General features: G+C 40.7%; 1 protein-coding gene across 1 annotated transcript in view; it reads left to right on the forward strand.

Annotated features, from left to right (window-relative positions):
- Nucleotides 1–5,068: 5,068 nt before the first annotated feature.
- The window catches only part of septin12 (septin 12), a gene marked incomplete at both ends in the record, with an annotated part of 52,607 nt that continues 38,135 nt past the window's right edge, over nt 5,069–19,540 (forward strand). The window contains 4 exons of the mRNA XM_080511820.1: nt 5,069–5,096; nt 8,087–8,162; nt 8,217–8,395; nt 19,132–19,254. Of these exons, the coding sequence (XP_080367946.1) occupies nt 5,069–5,096; nt 8,087–8,162; nt 8,217–8,395; nt 19,132–19,254 (406 nt within the window). The remainder of the gene's footprint in view (nt 5,097–8,086; nt 8,163–8,216; nt 8,396–19,131; nt 19,255–19,540) is intronic.

The raw sequence follows: 19,540 nt of genomic DNA on the forward strand, positions 1-19,540 counted from the left end.
AACGAAACCCAACAAACTTCCACATACGCATGTGGCATCATTGCACAACCCAACCAGCTCCGTCACCATTTTTTAAACAATTTGTTGATTGACATGAAACCTTGGATGCCATGCTAGGCTAGGGTTAGCCTTGGACAGTTTTCAGGCTTTCACATTTAGCCACAACCCCCTCAGCAGTCAGTTGAATCATTTGTTTTTTCAGCGTTTAGTCCCACAACGTCACCAGTCAGCGGCAGACACACCAGAGTCAATGGAGACAACAATCATAGCGCTGCATGCCTCCATGGTACCCGGAAGTAAGAGTTCTGTGTCGAAAAGATCTGCGACTTGTTACAGCAACCAATGCATTGGATTAACAATTATCCTTCAAAATACAAGTGCATATGATTTTTATTTGGATATGTATTGTGTGACGCTACATGCAATTCTACCTCCTTGCATTGGGCGCCGTACATGCAGTGATTTTCCAGTCCAACACGGCTCCACACTCAAACTCCAAAGCCTAACAGAAGTGAAAGATTTAAAACATGCCATGACCATTGAAATACACTTAGTAGAAACACTCACCCGACTCCAAATCACTGGCCACTCGGCTGACGTCACCTGGAGAACAGAAAAGGATTAAGGTCAAATTATTTAGCAATGAAATACATATCCAGTAGAAACACTCCTCTGCAAAAATCTACCTTGCCAGACTGGAACCGTCTCTCCCTCACTTGGAGACATGCAGGTGTTTGGAATGTGAAAAGTCCAACAAATTATACATTTTAAATATTTATCAAATCTAAAACTAAGCTGAACCACTTCAGATCATACAAATCAAATAAATTATGTGAATGACTCGAGACACACTACAAGTCACCGTTTGTGGTTAAATTACCCAAATGATCCAAGACACACAAACCTTTGTCTGTGGTTAAATTACCTGAATGACCCGAGAAACACACTACAAACCACAGTCTGTGCTTCAAAGACCTGAATTAACTGCAATCCACACACACAGCAATTCCACCTGGCAGTGAGGAATCCAGTGAGGAAGCCTCATGATCGGTGCAGGTCCTCTCATGAGCACCACTGCTGGATGTGATTGGCCAGTGTGGAAGGAGGCAGCAGCAGCAGGTGGAGGCGATTGGCCAGTGTGGAAGGAGGCAGCAGCAGCAGGTGGAGGCGATTTGCCAGTCTGGAAGGAGGCAGCAGCAGCAGGTGGAGGCGATTGTGCTGATGACACCTGGAGAGCAGACAGAGGAGGAAGAGAAAAGAGCAGGAGGAAAACCACACCCACAAGCCAAACTTCACTGCACATGCCTGGCATGTAACATGGTTAAAGACTGTTCAACATCTGAATATATCATAGGTACTTTTATCAATCTTTAATACACTCAGGACGGACCTACAAACAGCCACAGGAATTAAATCAAGTTAATGAAAATAATTTTAAAAGCATCCATTTTCTTTTCATGTTAGATATCCATAATACACTAAGGAAAATATATAATTATATTTATAATAAAAAATAGAATGCTATATGAATGAATACATGAATGATATGTGAAACTAGTATTAGTTGTCAAAGGTTTATCAATAAATGCTGTCAATGTTTGAGTAACTCATAGTGACAACCAATTGTTTTTAACAATTGGTTGTCACAGTATAGAGTACCCTGCTCAGGAAACTACCACCAAGTATATCACGCTGGTGTGAAACCTACCTGTCCAGGTAGGAAGCTACACGGAGGCTCCGCCCACATCAGCCAAAACATCTGTTCTCCAAGCTTCTACCAAAAACCTCCGTCCACACGTCTGTATGAACTCGTCTCTATGAACTCGTCTCTATGAACACGTCTCTATGAACGCGTCTCTATGAACGCGTCTCTATGAACATGTCTCTATGAACTCACCTCTATGAACTCGGCTCTATGAACTCACCTCTATGAACACGTCTCTATGAACACATCTCTATGAACTCGGCTCTATGAACTCGTCTCTATGACCACGTCTCTATGAACTCATCTCTATGAACACAGCTCTATGAATATGGATCTATGAACTCGTCTCTATGAACACAGCTCTATGAACACAGCTCTATGAACATGGATCTATGAATCGTCTCTATGAACTCGTCTCTATGAACTCATCTCTATGAACACGTCTCTATGAATTCGTCTCTATGAACATGGCTCTACGAACACGGCTCTATGAACTCGTCTCTATGAACATGGCTCTACGAACACGGCTCTATGAACTCGGCTCTATGAACTCGTCTCTATGACCACGTCTCTATGAACTCGTCCCTATGAACACAGCTCTATGAACATGGATCTATGAACTCGTCTCTATGAACTCATCTCTATGAACTCATCTCTATGAACACGTCGCTATGAACACGTCTCTGTGAACTCATCTCTATGAACACGTCTCTATGAACTCGTCTCTATGAACTTGTCTCTATGACCACGTCTGTATGAACTCGTCTCTATGAACTCGTCTCTATGAACATGTCTCTATGAACTCACCTCTATGAACTCACCTCTATGAACACGTCTCTATGAACACGTCTCTATGAACATGTCTCTATGAACTCATCTCTATGAACACGTCTCTATGAACTCGTCTCTATGAACACGTCTCTATGAACTCGTCACCATGAACACGTCTCTATGAACTCGTCACCATGAACTCGTCACCATGAACACGTCTCTATGAACTCGTCTCTATGAACACGTCTCTATGAACTCGTCGCTATGAACACGTCACCATGAACACGCATCTATGAACTCGTCTCTATAAACACGGCTCTATGAACACGGCTCTATGACCACGTCGTGTGTGTGTGTGTGTGTGTGTGAGTGAGTGAGTGAGTGGGGATGTAATGATCACGAGTGTCCACCAGGTGGCGGCGGACCTTGGAGGGTCAGTGTGAGTGGGAGTAATGACCATGAATGGACATCAGAGGGAGGCAGGCGTCTGGTTCGAGGCAGTGACGGTAACGACCACCAGGGGCACACGGAGGGAGACTGCAATGACTCGACGTGTCCACCAAGTGACGGCCTCTCAAGAGATTGCAGTCACCCACACGGCCACCAGAGGCGCTCGGCGCACTCTTTCTGGACGGCGTGACGTCACTGCCTAGAGCGCGCCAGGGGTCTTGTAACCAAGAAATCCCAGGGACACTGAACTACACACGGTCCCAGAAGCAGAGTGGAGGAGCACACTTGAACAGCTGTTGCTGAGTTGATCAACATTAGTGAGGAGAAAAGAAGAGAGAAAAGATGGGGAGAGACAGCGAGACCGGGCTTGTCTGACTGCACAATTTCTCCACTTGCCCACGGAGGCCAAATATGAGAGTTAGGGAGGATTAGACTCCAGGAGCAGAGAGAGAGAGAGAGAGAGAGAGAGAGAGAGAGAGAGAGAGAGAGAGAGAGAGAGAGAGAGAGAGAGAGAGAGAGAGAGAGAGAGAGAGGAAAACCTCAGTGTTTTAATTGATGTGTGAAGTGTTATTGTTGCTTAGGTTTTTGGAGACCACTTTTATTGGGTATCTCTATTTGAACCCAGAGTAGTCTAGCCCACATTATTGTTCCAATTAATTAATTGCAATCCTTGCGGGATCCCTTTTATCTGACTTAAACTCTTTGCAATCAGCTTATTGGAGGAAAGTGGTTTGTCAGTATTTAAATTAATGTATTCTACACCACTCTTTGATTCCTGTTTATTCAGAGTTTTGTGTGTTTAGCATCACCAGATTACATGTATTTCAATTCTGACCATATATAGAACATGTTTCTCCTCTGTCTGCTCTCCAGGTGTCATCAGCCTCATCAACAATTTGGGGCCAGGTGAATCCCGTTGCGCAACAAGGTGTCGTAAATGCGTTAAAGACGTCATCTCTATACATCCAGAAGACGCTCGGAGGGGCTAGAATTTACTTCTTTTTTTTTAAGGTATTTCTTGCAAGTTCTCTGGATGTCTTTTATGGACATCAATGAAAATGTTTAATGAGGATGGGTCATCAGTCTATCACAGGACTCGCACATCAGAGAAATTTAGCATTGCAATAGACAGGCATGTTTTTTGAATGTAGAAGGAATCCAGATTACCCAGAACAAATGCATGTACACAGCAACCCTAACCCAAGCAAACTCCACATAATAAAATGACAATTGACAGTACTCATTAAACATTTACTCATTTACATAGTCTATTCACAAGATGAGAAATTATGAAAGTGGCAAGATTTTCTGTAGATTGAAGAAATTCAATGCCTTGTCACCAAAGTAAAACATTGTTGGGATTTATGGTTGGTAGTTAGCATTAATAATTACTGTAAGTAATAGATTACTGAAAGTAATTTAGGAAAAATTGGAATTACTAATGAAGTAAACGGTCATTTACTCATCAGCGAGTGTCCACCAGGTGGCGGTGGACCTTGGAGGGTCAGTGTGAATGGGTGTAATAACCTCGAATGGACACCAGAGGGAGGCAGGCGTCTGGTTCGAGGCAGTGACCATAATGACCACGAGGGGTAAAACATGATCATAACTCAGACATTGTGCAGTCTGTATTAAACTTCACATGCTGTCCCCTCTTGCCCCTCTTACCTGTCATGATCAGCTTCCCTCATTTTAATGACAAATCAATAATTATACAAGTCAGTTAACTTAACAGACAGCTTGTGATGCCTCTTTCAACTGATTCTGGGTATCTTAAATGTACACATTTCTGTCATTCGTCAACTAGTTCTAGCAGTGAAATAGAAATAGACGTCCAGATTACACCTGGACAGACGTGTCTTGGATGTCTACAGACATTGGTGCTCAGTGGGGGGTTTATCCTGGACGTGGAGGACCTACATGTTCTCCTCTTCCTCAGACTTGAAATTGCTGGCCATTAGGCTGATGCCACCTGGAGAACATAGTTTTGGATGTGGAGCTTAAACACTTTGGAGTCTGGCGAGAGTTTCTACTGGACGTGTATTTAAATGATGACAATATGTTGACTAAACATTTTTCTGTTCTCCAGGTGACATCAGCCTGAAGGCCAACGCCATGTAACCAGGGGAGTTTTTATACAAGATGTCGAGGCCAAGTGCTTTGAAGCAAGGTGAGTGTTTCTCCTGGATGTGTATTTAAATGGTGATTATGTTTTAATTTGTTTTACTTCCTGTCACAACTTTCTTATTTCTAATGTGAGGCTGAACTACAAATGAATATTTCCCAGGAAATGTGATTTAGAAGTCCGTAAGATGACATTTTATGATATATATATTTTATTCTATACACATTTTATTTATTATACTTTATTATAATTCATGTCTTTCAAATAGAATTGACTGAGAATGTGGCCTTTTGTTAATTTCATTCACGTTCACACTAATGTGATGATTCCTGCAGTACCTACCGAAGGAGGAAGACATTCAGGAATACACCGGGGAAGACGGGATTTCTGAAGGAAAACAGCAAAAACAAAACAAGTATTAGAGCAAGAAAGTCAAATTATATATCATCTCTCACCCAGGAGGTTTCCATATCAGGTCCTAAAGGTCTACTGAGTCCAGAGTCCCCTGAACCAACAGGTCCTAAAGGTCTACCGAGTCCAGAGTCCCCTGAACCAACAGGTCCTAAAGGTCTACCGAGTCCAGAGTCCCCTGAACCAACAGGTCCTAAAGGTCTATCGAGTCCAGAGTCCCCTGAACCAACAGGTCCTAATGGTCTACCGAGTCCAGAGTCCCCTGAACCAACAGGTCCTAATGGTCTACCGAGTCCAGAGTCCCCTGAACCAACAGGTCCTAATGGTCTATCGAGTCCAGAGTCCCCTGAACCAACAGGTCCTATTGGTCTACCGAGTCCAGAGTCCCCTGAACCAACAGGTCCTAAAGGTTTCAATTCAGCCCTGACTGCACGTCATGAGCGCTTTTTCCAAATGTGGGGCTGATCTGACTAATCGGAATTATTTCTACATTTTTTACCTTGAAGACGCTCCAAGGCCTCGCTGACGTCCGTCCCGACTCGAGACACTACGGGACAGAAGACCAGACAGTACTGGGCGTCTCCAGGAGACGTCGCCTCCTTTTGGCCCGAAGATTTAAAGAGTTTAACGACAGATTCATGAGCTCCGTTAGTTTTCCTGTCAGGACGATGGAGAATCGTCTCCAAGAGGCTGAAGAAGCAATGAAAAAAGAGTTTTACTCAAAGGATCAATTATATTTAATGTCTGAAGGCTTTTTATTGAGAGGTTTTCAATGAGCTTTTATTATCTTAATGTGGGTTATACACACACACACACACACACACACACACACACACACACACACACACACACACACACACACACACACACACACACACACAACTAAATGCTCATCATATATCCTCCTGAGAAAAATCATTGCTGTAAACTATATTTTCCACATTTTAAAGTAACTTTGAGGAAGCTCAACCTTTCTCTCATATAGTGGCTGTTTGAACACAGAATCAGGGGCTCATGAGCCCCGTGGCTCCAAACCTGCAGGATTAATGTCACTGTGACTTTGCATGATCTGCAGTGACTGGAATGTGGTGTGTGTGTGTGTGTGTGTGTGTGTGTGTGTGTGTGTGTGTGTGTGTGTGTGTGTGTGTGTGTGTGTGTGTGTGTGTGTGTGTGTGTGTGTGTGTGTGTGTGTGTGTGTGTGTGTGTGTGTGTGTGTGTGTGTGTGTGTGGTCATCCAGAGTCACTGGTGCAGACATGCATTGCACACTGAGCCACAGTCAGGGTCTGAAGATTGTTCAGGTCTGTCACACTTCTTATTACACGGAATCAAAACCAAATTGAGACCAAAACAAAAGTATTAAAACAAATTATTAAAAAAAACAAAACACTTGTGCGAATCCATACCAAAATATCAACACGTTGAACCCAACATATGTCTTTTTTGGTCTGAGCTGACTTCTGGAAAGTTTCCTCCTCGATGCAGATCTACAGACAGCTGAGCGCCATCTATTCACCTAACAAACCCATTTTTGGACTGTAGGAGAAAATATCACAAAAGAACAGAGAGAACATGCAAACTTCACACAAAAGACTCTTCTTTTTGTCCATTCCATTACCTTGCTGTAATAAGCAGATAAAACACAGTGTGAAACCATGTCACAATGGGATCTGACTTCCCTTCAGTTACATGGTTTGGCATTCCAGACTGTCTGGAAATGTTTCTTTTATGTGCATCACAAATCACCAATTCAACATACCTGAAGTTCGCCTGTTGTGAAACACACAAGTGAAGCCACATATGTATTCCAGTTATCTGCTGTATTAGGACACGCCCCCTAGTTCAGAAGGAGTCATTATAGATTTGATATACAGAAAAAAGGAACTTATACTCCAATACTTTTTTTTACAAATTATTTGGCAACTCAAGAAAACTCAATTTCAAAAAGGTTTTTAGAGCTGTGAACATCACAAAAATATAAAATACAACTTTTCCAACATCATCAGAAGAAAGAGAAAAATGTTACATTTCTGAGAAAGAATTCAGAAAAAAACAATAATGAGAATTTTGACATTAACATCAGAAATTGAAGTCATAATGTTATGACTAAGTATGCTTAAAGAATAAGTAAGTCACACATAAATAAGTCAGAGTTCAGATTTCCCTCCTGGAATTCTGATTTTAATCTGATTTAGAAAAGTTCAAATTTGATAATTTTTTTTGTTTAATGATTTCTTCAAAAAAAAAAGTCAATCATTTCTTGAATATAAGAATTTTGACTTTATTCTAAATCAGATTAAATCATTGCTTTTATTTGTCAAAAATCTGAGATTACAATCAGACTTCGTCGAACAATTTGAACTCAGAAGTTTGAGAGTTTTGGTGGCCCGAATCTAATCTTCTTCATCCTAATGATTTCAGGTGGTTTATGGAAATATGAGTTAAGGTAGTCATATTGTTTAATACATAAGTGAAAACTAGCTCTCCAAACTGACGGCAAACCTAAAATTCAGACAACAAAGGATGCCTTGTGCATAAACTTCAATTTGCATGACTGCAGGTTGGAATGGGAGGGGAGGGGGTTACACACCTTTTTCCAGGTGTTGTGCCTGGCCCCGCCCTCCAGCTGCCTTCCTCCTGTCCCCAAGGCTGGGAACTGGAGGAGGAGGCTGGTGGGTGGGATCACAGTCCTACTCAGGACGGTAAAAAGAGGCGCACACTGAAGCCAGAGCTTATCTCAGCCTGCCTGCTTGCAGATCGGACATTCTCAGCTCTGCATTCTCCTTCACACAGGAGATTAAAGCGAGTCTCTGTCAGTTTGGGGAGACCCTCGCACTCTGGAGACCCTCGCAGTCTGGAGACCCTCGCAGTCTGGAGAGGATGTCGGACCTTCCCATGAATGACCACCTCGAAGGCATTTTATCAGATTTTGAAGGTATGTGTGCAGGAGCACTGGATTTCTCCAATACAAGAAGTGAACTGTGAGCTTTGATATGCTCCTTTCTGTCCATTTTGTCAAAATAGGAAATTACAGCAGGATGTTCACTGCTCAAACTACTGCAGCTTAATGATGTCAAATTAAACCTCGCAATATTTTGAACCAAAATTTGACGGATTTTTACCATATTGACATTTTATTTGTGAAAAAGTAATAACTTCTGGGAGTGTTTGGTTGTTTTGGTGTCACCATGTATGGTGTATTTCATGAAACTGAAGTTTTTATGTTTTGTGTTTCAAAAACGTACTCAATTTAATTACATTCTAGGTTGAAAACATCCAAATCTGTGGCGCTGTAAACATTTGGGTCAATAAATGGTTTTAATCAATGAAGAAAAGAAAACTAAAGAAAAGTTAGAAAACAGTTTAATTTTAATGGAGCCCCAATTTATGTTAGAAATCAGTTTGAAACTCTTGTCATAAAACAGTCATAACAAATGGAAACCAGTCAGGACAACAGTCTTAAATCCAGTTGGAAACTAGTCAATAACAATTGAATATTATTTGAAACAAAGTCCAAAAGTAATAAAAAAAATAATTTGCAAAACAGCCTTAAAACCAGCTTAAACCACATTTTTTAAAGAACAGTTAAAGTTTGCATTCCTCAAATCACGCAGGAACCAGAATTAATCCTCGGCAAACAGCAGCACCAAATCAAGAATAAACACAGTGGGAATCAAATATAAACCAGTGTCAACACAACTAGAAGCAGTTTGGCACCAGTTCTTTGTCCAAACAACAGAACACTAAAAACAGTGCGAATAGAATTTAAAGAGAACAGTTGAAGTCCAAACACATATAATGTGTGAATAGAAAGCTGAAACACAGGAAGTCAAAGGTAATTTACCATGGCCAGTGCCGTTCAAACCTGAATCAGTCCTTCTTGTTTTCAATGTCTTCACATACATAAGCTCTGCAGCGATAATGAGCCAATTGTTTAAATAAGAGAAAACATGAGGGGTCCCAAGCTAACATCCACAACCTGCTCTGAATGTTCAGGAACACTTTAGAAACCAAGTTAAACCAGTTCAAAAGCTGAACCTCAGTTAGTAACCAAGGAAAATCCAATACTGGATGCTAAGCAGTCAAAAAATAGTCTCAACAGTGTTAAAAAAAAAACCAAAACAACTAAAAACTCGGCACAATCATTATCAACACAACAAAAGTAATTGTTGGTTTCATTTTTGCAGTACTTAATGAAGCTGTTTGTTGGGACTGTGAGTGAAAACTAATTAAAAACAGCAAACACTTTAAATTATGCTACAGTGTTACAGTAAAGAATTGTTTACACAATGTTTTCAAGGGAAAACACACTGTTTTTGTTTTAGAAAAGATTCATGGTTAACTGACTGTTTTAAAAACAATGCCTCTTCCCACGACGACAGAAACACTGAAAACAATGTTGTGGGTGCTGTTTGTTATTTTCACAAACAAAAGTTGGATAACCACCAAATATTCCTCTCTCTGTGTGTGTGTGTGTGTGTGTGTGTGTGTGTGTGTGTGTGTGTGTGTGTGTGTGTGTGTGTGTGTGTGTGTGTGTGTGTGTGTGTGTGTGTGTGTGTGTGTGTGCGCGCGTGCGTGCGTGCGCGTGCGTGCGTGCGTGCGTGTGTGTGTGTGTGTGCGTGCGTGTGCGTGTGTGTGTGTGTGTGCGCGCACACATTGGACAATATTCAATAGAGCTGGTCTTGTCTGTCACTGCTTTCTTTTAGACATCAGGTTATTTTAATCTATATTCTAATCAGATTTAAAATAGTATTATTATATCTTAATGCAACTGACTGTAAAATATGAAGTTAGTGGCAGAAGTTAAAGCATTTGAGAGTGTGTGAGGGAAGACTAAGCAACCCTCAGATCTTCAGACCTCAGCAGCTGAGGGCAGACAGAGCCTCACCACAAACAGGAAGCAGATTAGCTGCAGGGCTAAACGCCATGACTGTAAGAAAATACACAAAACAAACATCTATTTTTCTATGAAAAATGTAAAGTGAGACTGGGTAAATTTGTCCATTTATCCTGCAGGATACACTTCAATTGATTATTTTTCCTCTGTGGGCGGTTGGTGAGTTAGTCTTGAAGTCAACAATTCATTCCAGTCTGATGCTTATCAACTCTTCAGATCTCTTTCTGTGACACTTTGTTGAGATTGACAGATGTTTCTTCAGAATGACATTACAAAATTATACTTCTTGCTCACTTCTGGTTTCATTGATTAGACTTGTAAACAGGCTTCTTATTTTTTCAGAGCCATTAATCTGATGGTTCATTTCTCTTTACAGATACTCTGAATGCTTACTGGCTGTTTATTAGAGGGGTGGCATTTGATAATGTTTTTTTAAGGTTTTGGGTTAACCACAGTGTGTATTTGTGACTAAATCTTATTTTAAACCAACTATCGCAGAGAGTTCTAACATTTTGAAGACATGTACAGAAATACTCTATTCAATGCATATGAAATAAATAAATAAATAAATAAACATAGATTAACAACTATTTTAAGGATATCAAAACAAGAATACCATATCTCAAATGAAAGGCATTGGGAATATATTGGACAATTGTCATTAGGTTAAATTCTAGACAAATGAGCTATCCACATTATTTTACTAATCATGATAAAACCCTTGATGATATCAATGATGTGGTTAATAAGTTCAAGAGGTATTTGGTAAATGTTTCTCACAGCAGTGGAGGAGAGAAAAATCACAAAGATTGTAAAAAAAAAAAGTAAAAATAAGTTGTGAACTGACTGTGATGTATCCAATCTTGTGTTATTCTGTCTTGTCTCGTCTTAGCTTATCTCATCTGTGTAGTCGGTGTGTTTATCAATCTAAAAACAAAAAGCATTCAACACAATAAATCCTGATACACTGTATTAATCAAGTAAACTGGGGCATGATGGTATCAGGCGCATGGTGTTACAAGACTAGAACTACACTCAGTAGAGCACAGACCTCCACCAACGCCACATTTGTTTGTGGAACTGAGTTAGCGTTGCTAGCATGTTAGCCGTTAACACATATCGATGCTATTTTGGCTGCTCAAGCCAGTCTATGTAGTAGCAGCTCAATTTCAGTGCACTGTTTAAGGCAACGAGCCTCCAGCCATCATTTGGACAGTCGATTTTTGAAGATGGATGAAAAAAATGGTGCACAGCTGGCTCAAAGCCAAATAAAAGCGGACACATCGTCCACAAAGAGGTTTTAATTGTCACATTAATGAGCGGACAGCCTCTACACACAGCACATTTTTGTGCTGTGACTCCTCAGTCTCACTTTACTCCAGGAGTCAAACATCTGGCCCGTGGGCCAAAACCAGCTGCAAAAAGCTTGAATGCGGACCCACAAGCCACTGAGCAAGGTCGTAATTGTGTGATCTTGCAAAATTGTAGACAATTTCATCACATGCTCTCAGTGCCACAACAAAACTTTCAAGTGTAGATTCAAAGGTTATTATAGCAATATTTTACCAGTCCAGCCACTCGAGATGAAACAAGACCGTGTATGTGTCTTCTGAAGTCAGATTTTATTTAGCATTGATTTTGTAGACCTCTTAATATTAGATTAGATTAGATTAGATTAGATTAGATTTTATAGTCCACAATGCTTTATACACCATTTAAGGTCTATCTTTTCAAAATTATCGGGCGTTTGTGGAGGGGCTAAACCATGACTGTACCTTTCACACACACAAAATTCATGACCATTTTGTTTTGTAAAATTGGACATTTCAAAGGATTTGTTGACTTTTTCTGCTCACTGTATGTAACATAAAGGTACGGTGAGTTCTCCAGCACCTACAGATTGAAATTTCTCCTCAAAGTTGTCCTTGTTCCTTACATGTGTCAGACCACACATGTATGTGCAGGGGACAGGTTTCACTCTCAGTTCAGACTCTGTCTTCTATGCGGACACAGGATGATTTACTTTATGGTCAGACTTCTCGGGGGCGTTCTGCATACCACTGAGAATGCTCCCAGCAATTAGGTGTCTGGGTGAGACAACAGGCCACACGTTGCTTAATTGGAAGCAAATATGGCTGTAGTTTCATCAATCTCCAGTGGGAGATAAAATATCCACAAGTAGACAAGGAGAGTCCGCAGGCTTGCTTGCCCTGTAAAAGTTAAGTTGAAGGTTGTGTTTGGATGGATTTAAATGATCTGTGCCTACCTTTGCCTGTGGCATTATCCTGAAGCTACGTAGGAGAAACATTTGCATGGCGTGTAGTTAATTCTTTCTGGTGCTTAAATAAGTGATTTTCAGGGTTATTGTGACTTGTAGCCATCAAAAGAGACCTTCAGCAGAGAACAGGTTTCAGCATGTTGGATTCCAGTTCCTTTAAAGGAATGACTGTACTGCACAGTTGCTCTCGGTTGGTCAGAATTCAGCCTTATGGAGATGTCACTACAACTCGGCGCATTCAGACCTCTTTATGTTTTTATGATTTTTTTTTAAAGTGAATTTGGGTGTCTTCTATAAGCCTATTTGCTTTGCCTGTATGAAAACATGCAGGCAGAAGTATGAAGTGCTGTAGTCTCCTATTTCAGCCCTATGAATGGAGGGATTGTCTGAAACCAGCTCATCGCTGAGCTCATCTGTGCAATCAAGTTCATCCCAAGTGAAATTAGAAGCTTTCACTCCATCTCTGTGACATAGCAAGCAGAAAACTATGCAAGCTGAAGCTTTAGATGTTTACCATTCCTGATGATTTTTAACGGTTTCTGCGATGTGGTCCATTGGCCAGAAATGCATTTTATTTGTAATGCTCTTGTCAGGTGGATCAATGTACTAAACTAAAGTATGATGGGGCAACTGGAACAGCTTTATTTTGTTAATAGTTCATTAAAAGTGAAATAAATCTTTGGTATTCCCATTGCCTTTATTGAGATGTAAAGTGGATTGATTCCCCACCGGTGATGAGGTGGCCTTGTGCAAGACATCAAACTTCAAGCTACAGTTAGAATGATGCCAGTCTTTATATGATTAGTCATCTTCATCAATGTGATCACTCTACACAGCAACAATTTCAAATTTTTGTCCATATTATATCATATTTATTACATTATTTCTATTAAAACACAAATTTCAAAAGCTTTTTTGTACTCAAACATACCAATGCAATGTCATCATTATGGAAAAATTAATGTTTTCCTCTATGTGGTTGTTGCATTTGTATCTGATTGTCTTTATTTTTTTCTCACCAACCACATGTAAATATCCCTCATTCAGCTTACCATTATTGTTCATATAACAGCAGGATCTACTGTATTTAGTAATGCTAGCCAAAGCGTGTGTGTGTGTGTGGGGGGGGGGGGGGGGGGGGGGGGGGTGCTTCTTAAGAGTAATATATTTCCTTTTATCATTTCAATTTGGAAGTGAAAAATTTGATAGATCATAGGTCCATAATTAATACCACCTGTGTGGATAGAATTCCTCAGCATCTTGGAAAAGAAAAGATATCTTCTGTACCCTAGCATTTGAACACACCAGGATGAGTCTGGGAATTACGAACCAATCAGAGGCCGCCTTTCAAAAGGTATCGACTGCATGGTATCGATTGACCAATCACGTTGCTCATTACTGAGCGTAATACAAAATCAGAATCAGTTGTGTGTTGTGTACATGAGCTGATAATTCACGATATTTCAGCAAAAAAAAGATGAATTATTTTTAGCAAAATTAGGCTGTGGCAAATAGTGATGGCCGTTATATACATATCTTAGACGGCTTTGAGCAACACATCCTCTATTTTTTTGGCTGTCTTTTCTGAAAATTGACCATCCAAATAACGGCTGGATGGCTTGCTGCCTAAAAATATGACCTGGAGTGAAATACTGATGGAAAAGGTTTTGCTTTTCCAAAGCCTACCTCTGAAACTAAGACGGGGCCGATTGGATCCAGTAACGTATCAACTTCCAATACCAACATAATCCATGGATCAGAAATTTCCGATTCAACCTCCTGAGATTTTCCTTCCATGACCCTCATCTGTGCTTCACTGTTGCTGAAACGACTCCAGTGTTTCCTGCTGCTGTTCTGCTGGCTGCAAAATGTGGACTGGATTTCCTGAAAGGAGGCGGATCTCAATGAGACGTGGAGTGATGAGTCAGGAAATCCATTCCACAGTTTTCAGCCAGCCAGCAGGCTAGTGTAGCAGCACTGTGCCGTCCTGCTGTTCATGGCAACATGTTGCTGTTTGGATGTATTTTACACTCAAAACACCACATTAATAAAGTGATTGTGAGGTTTTAAAGATAGAACTAGTTTAGTAGAGACGATGACGTCACTCAGACCCCCACATTGTCCACATGGAACTAAAATACTTTGTACTGCTTCCTTTTGTGACCTTCTACTGACCTCAAGTCGTCTGTAGAGAGAAAACATGCAAACATTCCTACATGTCATACTTTACTGTAGAGAGGAGTTTATTACTGCCTCATAGAAAATCAACAATTATAATAATAATATTAAAGCAAACAGAGTTCTGGTATCGGCATAGTATCGATATCAGCAGATATCAAAATCAGGTATCGGGATCAGATCGGAAGTGAAAAAATGTGGATCGGTGCCTCCCTTACCTAAATGCTGTAAGCTGTGACGACTCAATAACTGTACAGTTGCCTTCACATCAGTACTTAACCCTCTGGGGCCTGAAGCATTTTGTGCCGTTTTTCACTACAATTGATTTTTCCTTTATATCTCAGATATAAAATCCTTAAACCTTGCCTTTTTTGGTGTCATTTTGTTCAGGACAACCTCATAAATGCATTTCTGAAGTATCTTCATCACTGTGGCATACTGTATTAAAACAGTGGATCGAAAAACACCATAAAATTACAAATTCGGGTGGTAAAAACATAGATTTATTGACTATAAAATTCACAGACATGGTAAACGAATCCTTTTGTTTACTTGTATAGTAAATCTATACTATAATTAACTAAAATGTATCAAAACAGGACTGAAAAAAACAGTTATATACAGATATTTACAGTGAAATAGAAGCACTGCCTCAGGCGTTTTTATAAAACCATTTACAAAAGCTCACACATATAATGTCAGGTGAAGACAAATGATTTGTGCCACTCAAAAAAACAGACTCTGTACAACACAACACAGAGGGGCACATCACACATGGCATTTCCATGGAGTGTTTTTCCTTTTCTTGTGTTCCTGCAGGTAATGTTTACATTTTAGCCTTTGGCTGTTGTGGTGGAGCTGGAATGATGGGGACAGGGGTGGGGGACAGCTGTCCTGGTCTGGGGGACACCTGTCTCCTCTCTAACACAAATAAGCTGAGGTCTTCAATATTGCCATCAGAATCACTCTCAAACTCAATGTCAGACTCGATGCTCTTCTCCTTCAAAAAAAAAAAAAAAAGTCGGACCGCCTGATTGACGTTCATAAGACGCGTCATTGTTTTGATAGGAGAAAAAAAAAGAGTTCACTTGAAACTAAAAAACACTAATCTGACTCACTACACACTAACTACACACTCACTACACACTCACTACGCACTAACTACACACTAGCTCCATGGTCAAATCATGATACCGTTCTCCTCCGTTCTCCAAACTGACACTGACACACACATCACATGCAGACACTACACACTCAGTTGCTCCGCCCCCTTCTCCACTCTCAGCCAATCACAGGCCAACTCGCTCTAACATGTTCAGGTAACAGAAAAGAATTGGAACCATTGTCATCAATCAATCAATCATGTAGTGGGGGGGGGGGGGACAGATAGTTACATAGAGCAGGCAGTGCAAATAAATAGATAAATAGTGCACAACAGACTACAACTACATCTCTGAGTAAATAAATACCAGTAATAGTAAAAATCTGATAAAAGCGTGAGTCAGATACAAATACAACAGAGAATAAAGGTCAAAGGTTAAATGTGTCCCAGCAGGTGCAGGAGGCAGAGATCAGCAGAGTTTTTATGTTCAGGCGATGTGGGGGTGATGTCGGCAGCTGCTGAAAGTAACGAAAAAGTAACTTGTAATCTCACTTATTGGTAAAGTAATGAGTTACTTTTAAATGAGTAACTAGTAATCAAATTACTTTTAAAAGTAACTGTAGCAGCACTGGTGTTGGTTTGGGCTTGTTCTCCGAGCTCCTTGGACTGTTCCACTGAAGAAAAAATCTTATTGCTCGTCGCATTTTCAGCTTCCAGCTGTGCAGAAACAGTTTCTGTCCAAGCACCACTGGGCTCCAGTACACAAAGTGCACTAACTTGAAGAATGGTTTGGTGTGTATAAACCTGACTGGTCTGCACAGAGCTCTGACCTCCATCAGAGCAATGCCTTGGGGATAAGCAACAATGCATAACATCGGTGTTGACCTCATAAATACCCATCTGGATGAATGAGCGATAGTTCTTAAAGACACAACCTTGGAGAAAGATTTGCTTCACCCTGGAATGACTGAATAAATACTTGATGGTTTATAATGTGAGCTCATAAATGTCCCAATGCTAACCTTTAAATATTAACACCACTCAACTGGTCACCTTGTGATGTGTTCCAACTGTGTTTTCTTTTTATTGTTATTGGAGCAAATTGTGCCATCACTGTGGTATTTTTCTCATTCTGACTGGATATCTTTAAATAATCTTGTTAGGTCACATGAAGTCCTAACTTCATGTGATGTTATTCAACGTGTATCTGTGTTACATTGAGGGCAGTGGATAGGCTCCAGCACCCAGTTAACACTGACATTAGTGACATGGGAGATTAAAGGAGATCAGGGTGACCTGAGACCAACCCTCTCAGTCCTGTCACATACTGGTACTGCGCTGCTGTAGGACTCAAACCAGCAGAGATCAGTGAGGGTCTCATGACTTCCTGACCCAGTGAACCCCTTACCCCGTCATCTCCTCCAAAACACACACACATATGCGCGCGCACACACACACACACACACCCTCTCATTGACATAACATGCAGTGACCATCTGGATGCTTTTTCAAATGACGCATTTTGTCAAATTAGGGTTGGCACAAGGGTGACAATGAATGAACTCAACAGCTCGACACTCACACACACAGAAGAGAGGCGGAGCAGTAATGTCATAATAATTATTTTGTTTGACAGGGTGTTAGCAATTACCTGATACCAGGATCCTTTATCTTCTGCATGGAGAGCAGGTTCATACTTGTAGACTCAGTGAACCAAGCCAGGACACACACACACACACACACACACACACACACACACACACACACACACACACACACACACACACACACACACACACACACACACACACACACACACACACACACACACACACACACACACACACACACTTGCTGCAGCCTGCCTGGAGCCTGCAAGGGTTGCGAGCCATGAGCAGCTCAGGTTGGAACTTGGCAGGTAAATGATTTAAGGCCAGGCTGCCACCGTTCAAGTGCCTCGTATTTATTCCTCTAAACTCAGACATCAATCAGTTCCATCAAAGCTTTACACTTCACAGGATGGGCTGCACTCAATTAACAAAGATGAACTTTGAAATCTGAATTAAGTTATGTCTCGCCAATAGTTTAAATCCATACAAGATCAATTTTATGGCTGTAATATTAAGTGATAGCTGGACATGTATGTTTTTTTTTTGAGCTATCAAAGTTGTGTTATACTTTACTTCATGTTGAACTGATATGCATAAATTAAGGAATAAACAAGTTATTTTTGGTCATCATAGCGTAAAAGGGAACCCCAGGTGAAAAGTCACTCAGGCAGTGTGACAGTTCACATGCTTCCTTTCCTAATTTCCATAAAGACCCTGATGACTATTGAGAAGTGGAGAAATCTGTCAATTGAATTTTAACTGAAATTCGCAACATGTGTTTTCCGTCTTGATGACACTCCCATGAGAGTTGGGACTATGTGCAACTTTAATAGGCGGACTCAAGCTTGGCTGGGCTTGACCAGGCTAAATGTATTTACAGTTGGTACTTCAACTATAAGATTAATGTAAATTCTTTGTCATGAAAGACTGAACTATGAAAAGTCAGATTCTCATGAGATTTGTTAGAAGTTTTCCAGTTACTCTGATTATTCTAAGTTGAACAGGACAGCACTTTGACAGCAATGTGATGAAAATTAGGTATGCTTGTGTTAATGTTACTTGACCTGAGGTTAGGGTGCATTTACTGCAGGCCGTCATTGGGAAACAAAACCATGACTAGCACAGTCAGTGAAATATGGAACAAAAGCCAACAGCTGTCTCTGCTGTCCTTAGGTTTCACATTTCTATAGGACTGTATTCCCAAAGTTGGTTACTTTTAGGGTAAGGATTACATATACTTTTAGGGCTTATATATATCACCTCTCAATATAAGTTGTAACAGCAGCCAAACAGCTATGAAAAGTGTGACTTACTGTCCAGAAATTAAGTAAGGATATAGGGTAGCTTTTTTTTTAAAGAATTTTCCGACTCATAATTGAATATGCATACATCATAGAGAAGAGTTAAATCTTGGGTCGGATCTTCTTGCTCTCGTGCAATATGCTACCTGCTACCTTCTCTCAAATCTAAATAAAGTGGGTCTGAAAAGAATGGATGATAATTTCTTTTTAGGTTTGTTTGTTCACGTAGACAAGAAATAAATGGTCTAATATTTTATACCTTTTTCCATAGCCCTGATGACTTGTATTTTTCTTCTCATCTGCAGCACTGAAGAGATCTTTCGACACTGAAGATGTTGAAGACATCCCATCCTTCTCTTCTGCTTCACCTGTACCCACTCCCATTTCCCCCTCTTCCTGCCATTTCTTCCTCAACCACAACAAGGCCAGTGAGGTGCAAAGAGGTGGCAGGCAGTCTCCACCTTTCAGCTTCAATAATAACAGCCTGTGCTCTTCAATTCCCCCTCAAACCCAACCGAGTATCAAGCCCAAGCCCATAGTTAAATCCTGCACTGTGGCCAGCAGCTTGTCCTTCAATCAACAAACTGCAAATAAGCTATTCATTCATAAAAACGGTGCTTCTGTTACCAGAGCCGCTTCCTTCCAGAGCAGGTCAAACCCCAAAAGTTTCTCCATGTTGTCCGGGCCTGGCAGTGACGATAGCCTTCACAGCTC

This window comes from Blennius ocellaris (genome assembly GCF_963422515.1).
Source record: "Blennius ocellaris genome assembly, chromosome: 16".
Classification (NCBI taxonomy): domain Eukaryota; kingdom Metazoa; phylum Chordata; class Actinopteri; order Blenniiformes; family Blenniidae; genus Blennius; species Blennius ocellaris.